The sequence below is a fragment of the Humulus lupulus genome, unplaced genomic scaffold, assembly GCF_963169125.1.
Source record: "Humulus lupulus unplaced genomic scaffold, drHumLupu1.1 SCAFFOLD_108, whole genome shotgun sequence".
NCBI lineage: Eukaryota > Viridiplantae > Streptophyta > Magnoliopsida > Rosales > Cannabaceae > Humulus > Humulus lupulus.
This window is the reverse complement of record NW_026908722.1, coordinates 45,222-49,976: the sequence shown is the minus strand read 5'-3', so window position 1 is coordinate 49,976 and position 4,755 is coordinate 45,222. Positions and strand designations below refer to the sequence as shown.

The following is a 4,755-nucleotide window of genomic DNA, read 5'->3' as shown; positions in this document are numbered from 1 at the left end:
TATAAATATTTAATATTATAAATATAATTAAAAATCCAATTTACAATCTACTAAATGTTGTGTCTTGTCTTATTCTCGAAAAATAAAAAAGTTCCTTCATGAAATTTATTTATTAATACAATTGAGGAAAAAATGTGAATACGAAGAGTGAAAAAAATACACTAATGGGGAGTTTAAAAATGATTTTAAATTATTAAAACCACAAATAAATAAAATAAAATAACAACAATTATTGAATTTGTGATTTTGGATATCGAAATCCACCCATATCACAAATAGAAGAAATTATAGAGCAAATAAACTTATAAAGGTGGCCTGATCTGGCTTATTGTTTGAGTGTTGGGTGTTCCCATGTGTCTCGTGTTGGATGCCCGGCCATACCATATTGATTTATGTAACCTCCCTAACTGCAATCTCTTAGCATATAATTCCAAGTACTCTACTCAATCTTCTTGTTTTATTTATTATTATTTTTGTGTAAACAAACAAAACCAAACTATTGAACCCATATTTTAGTGTCAGGATGCATTGGCTAAGATATTATAATATACAAGAATTGTACATAACATTCTCACATACATCCATGTCTAGTAGTACACACTACTGCTCTGCTTCACATTTTACTACTGACACAGAGCTCTAGTACTACAAAAGATCGAGATAAGAAAGTATGGAGGGTGGACTACTCAAAACGACGTCATTTCCATTGTTGGAACCGTCGACGACAAGTACTTGGGGAAGAACGTCGGGAACCGCTTCCAAGGTTCAAACGCTGGCTAACATTGTCGTTTCGATTGTTGGGACCGGCGTTTTGGCTCTCCCTTTTGCTTTTCGTGTCGCAGGTTGGCTTGCAGGATTGCTTGCTATTCTCGTTGGTGCCCTCTCCAACTACTATTGCATGCTTCTCCTTGTAAGTATTATTCTTTTTTTACTACGTACGTGTGTATATTAGTAAGGAATAGATACGATATCATATAAGTTTATACCTAACATAATTTATGTAATTATAATGATTGTGTATTAATGTCAATAATCTTACATCTTTCAATTTAACAATTTAAAACAAAATTTTAACTTGTGGTGGATGGGATGGACAGGTCAAGTGTAGGGAGAAGTTGGCATTAGAAGTAGAAGAAGAAGAAGATAAAGATTCAACAAGCAAAAGAACGTACGGTGATTTAGGTTATGAGTGTATGGGGACGACGGGTCGTTTTATAGTTGAATCCTTCCTTCTCATATCTTATTGTGGAAGTTGCGTGGCGAATCTTGTATTCATTGGACAGAATCTTTCATCGGTAATCAAAGGCCATCTAAACTCCTCATTCTACATACTTTTTCTAGTCCCACTAGAAATCGGGTTGTCATGGATTAGGAGCTTGTCTTCTATAGCACCGTTTAGCATATTTGCTAATATTTGCAATATACTGGCTATGGGAATTGTGGTTAAGGAAGATGTGGAACAAGTTTTTAAGGGTGAGTTTTCCTTTGATGAAAGAACGACTATAACATCCTATTTGGGGGGTTTGGCCTTTGCTGGAGGCGTGGCACTGTTTTGCTTTGAAGGGTTTGGAATGACATTGTCTATAGAAGCTTCAATGAGAGACAAAACGACTTTCCCAAAAGTGCTTGCTCATGCGTTTAATGGGATAGCATTTTTGTATGCATTGTTTGGATTCATTGGTTACATGGCTTATGGTGATCAAACAAAAGACATAATTACTCTTAATCTCACTCATAATTGGTGGGCTATAGCGGTTAAGGTACTATTTTCCAACTTTGATAAACATCTATTTATATATATATATATATATATATAAATGAGAGATATAGAAAGGTATTGTGATATATGGTTTATCTATTTGACTGGTTTTTTCTATTCTTTTTTATTTAATAAAAAAATTAATTGACAATTTAATAAATGCCCATATACTTTTAGCCTATAAATAAAGTACCCCTCATTCCTCAATAGTTATATTTTTTTAGTTCATCAAATTTATATTAATATTTATCATATTATTTATATTTCTATATTTGATTTTATAGTATATATTTTTATATTATTTCAATTTGTAAATTATATATTATATATTGAAAAAATGACAAATATATATATTGTAACAAGAATCTATATATATATATAAATATATATATTGTAACACAATTTAAAAAAAAAAATGCGCTGACAATCTTATCTTTAAAGAGACATTAAAAGATTATATATGATGTGCTGATAGTGAGTTTATTTGGAAGAAAAAAAGTATAAATGCCCTAACATGCTAATAAGTTCAAGACACTCAAGGAAATTAAGACCATCTAATATTAATTTATTTTTGTTGTATTATATTTATCTTTTGTGCTTATCATATTTGATAAGAAAGTAAAACAAAATTATAATACTACATATAATTTCTCATATTTTTTAATATAAGAAATAGAAAAGGTATTAACAAATTGAAAAAAATAAGTTATGAGACAATTTTAAGTGATGATTTAATATATGTGTAAGTATATATAATTTTGAGTGAATTACACAACAATATATAACATTAAATAAAAGTAAAAGAATTAGTAATGTATACAAAAATTATAGTTTTTTATCATAAAAAAATATAGTTTCCTTACTTATATTATATTCTTTTTTATAAAAATTATAAAATAACTAAATAAATATAATATTTTAAAAATATATATATAATTTTTTAATAAAATCCCGCTATATTTCCTAGTTAGTAATATAATAAGTAAAAGTTATTATTATTTATATTTTGAGTATTATTTTTCATTTCGCTTTTTAATATATGAAACTACTTATATACACATTTTTATTCTTTAAACATTGTGTAATGCAAAATTGCTGTGAAAACATATCTTCTCTCGTTAGAAATTGCTAAAATATTATCTATACTATTATTATTCCAATCACATATATTTATAAATACCATGCTACATTCAAATAATTATTAAAATATAGGACCCCTAAAAATATATCTATAATACTATTAGAAGTGTGCATAAAGTTTTGGGTATCTCCCATTTTTTTCATTCTAACTTTTGTCTTTTCTTCCTTTTTTCATTCTAATTATTGTCTTCATATGACTATGAAGGCATATGTCTGGGATAATTTGTTTAAGTAATGATACGTGCACCCAAAATATGCACCAAAACAATATATACAGTGGTGTGTCACTGTTTTTTAAAACAGTAGGTTCTAGTTTTAATAAATGTGATTGGCTAGATTAAACTGCCACATCACTGTGTGTAATGTTTGTATGTATATTTTTGGTGCGCATATCATTACTCAATTTGTTTACCCTATTGAAATTAGGGTTAATAAACTTTGGGCTCAATCTAAATTATGTTGGTAGTTTCGTTAATTATGTAATAAAAACTTTCTCAAAAAATCTGTCAACATGAGGTTATATACACGGTTATATACACGTATCATATATATTATTGTAATAAAAAATGTAGTAAAGAGTCTAGATCTAGGTTCATAATTAATTGTGTACTAATGAAAATTGAATGTTTTGGCTGAATGGGTACAGATGGGCATGTGCTTCGGCCTCATATTCACATTTCCCACAATGGTTCATCCCATCAATGAGATCATAGAGGGAAGGTTGAAGAAGAACAAATGGTTTGAAAAGGTGGACGACAACGATTGTCATTCAACGACAAGAATAGGAATGTTTGGGATATATGTGAGCCGTGGGATTTTGGTGATTGGGTTGGCAGTGTTGGCCTCATTCGTGCCTGAGTTTGATGCATTCGTCTCCTTTTTAGGGAGTACAATCTGTGCTCTTATTTCATTTGTTTTACCTGCCATTTTGCACCTAAAGTTGTTAGGTTCTTCTCTGAATTTCTCCCAAAAAGCCTTAGATTTATTTATTTTGACCTCTGGTATGCTTCTTGCCATCTATGGAATATATAATGCTAACGTTGGTGTATGATTCTTGATCTGGACTGGACACCTTAATTGCGTGATTCGTTCTTGTGATTGTGATTGATCATGATTCACAACATATACCCTATGTATTGAAGAAAGAAAAATGAATGCAAAAAATTGTATTTGTGCTGAAATTCTCTTTGTTCACATGTCTACACAGCTCTATGTCGTATAAAGGGTCGTGTACTAGAAACTGAAGGTGCTTCAGTTGCTAATTCAAAATAATTAACTTACCTTCAACGTTTTTATAATCGTGTATTTTGCTTTATTTGGAGAATGAATCACTTTTTAAATGGGCAATAAAGAAGGGGATATAAAGGGGATAACTGAGGTGGCAAATGTTGATTGAGGATTAGGTACAAATGAGCGGCCATGGAAGGGTGAACTGGTTTTATGGAGCATATGAGGAGGATGGAAGAGTTTTGACCCATGGTAGACGAACTGAAATTGTAAGTTAGTGCCCAGCAAAGGACAGGCCTATGGAGAGAGAATTTGTTGTGGTTCGTGAATGAATAAGTTTTTTCATTTTTTGAAATTGTTCTTAATGAAGGTATTAGAAGTATTGTGGGAGGGGCTGTTGTGTACTACCGGGATTGGAATTACTAAATCTTCCAGGGACAACAACTAATCGATCACGAAACCCAACTGCTTACCTTTTCAATAATTGACGTTAGTGAATCTAGAAGAAATTTGTTTGGGGTGTCCCTATTCTTCATCTTGCTCTATTGAGCTTGGTCCCTGTTATGCGATAGTACTTCATAATCTTTGTTTTTGTTTTAAAAGGACACTGCTGTGTGTTTATATAGGAT

The 4,755-nt window shown here is 30.7% G+C and overlaps 1 protein-coding gene across 1 annotated transcript; it reads left to right on the top strand.

The window, feature by feature from the left end:
* Positions 1-670: 670 nt before the first annotated feature.
* Positions 671-3,972, top strand: LOC133811039 (amino acid transporter ANT1-like). The gene is made up of 3 exons (XM_062246111.1): positions 671-910; positions 1,098-1,760; positions 3,546-3,972. Exons 1-3 carry the CDS (start codon positions 671-673, stop codon positions 3,948-3,950), a joined length of 1,308 nt encoding a protein of 435 aa, XP_062102095.1. The 3' UTR covers positions 3,951-3,972.
* Positions 3,973-4,755: the final 783 nt, after the last annotated feature.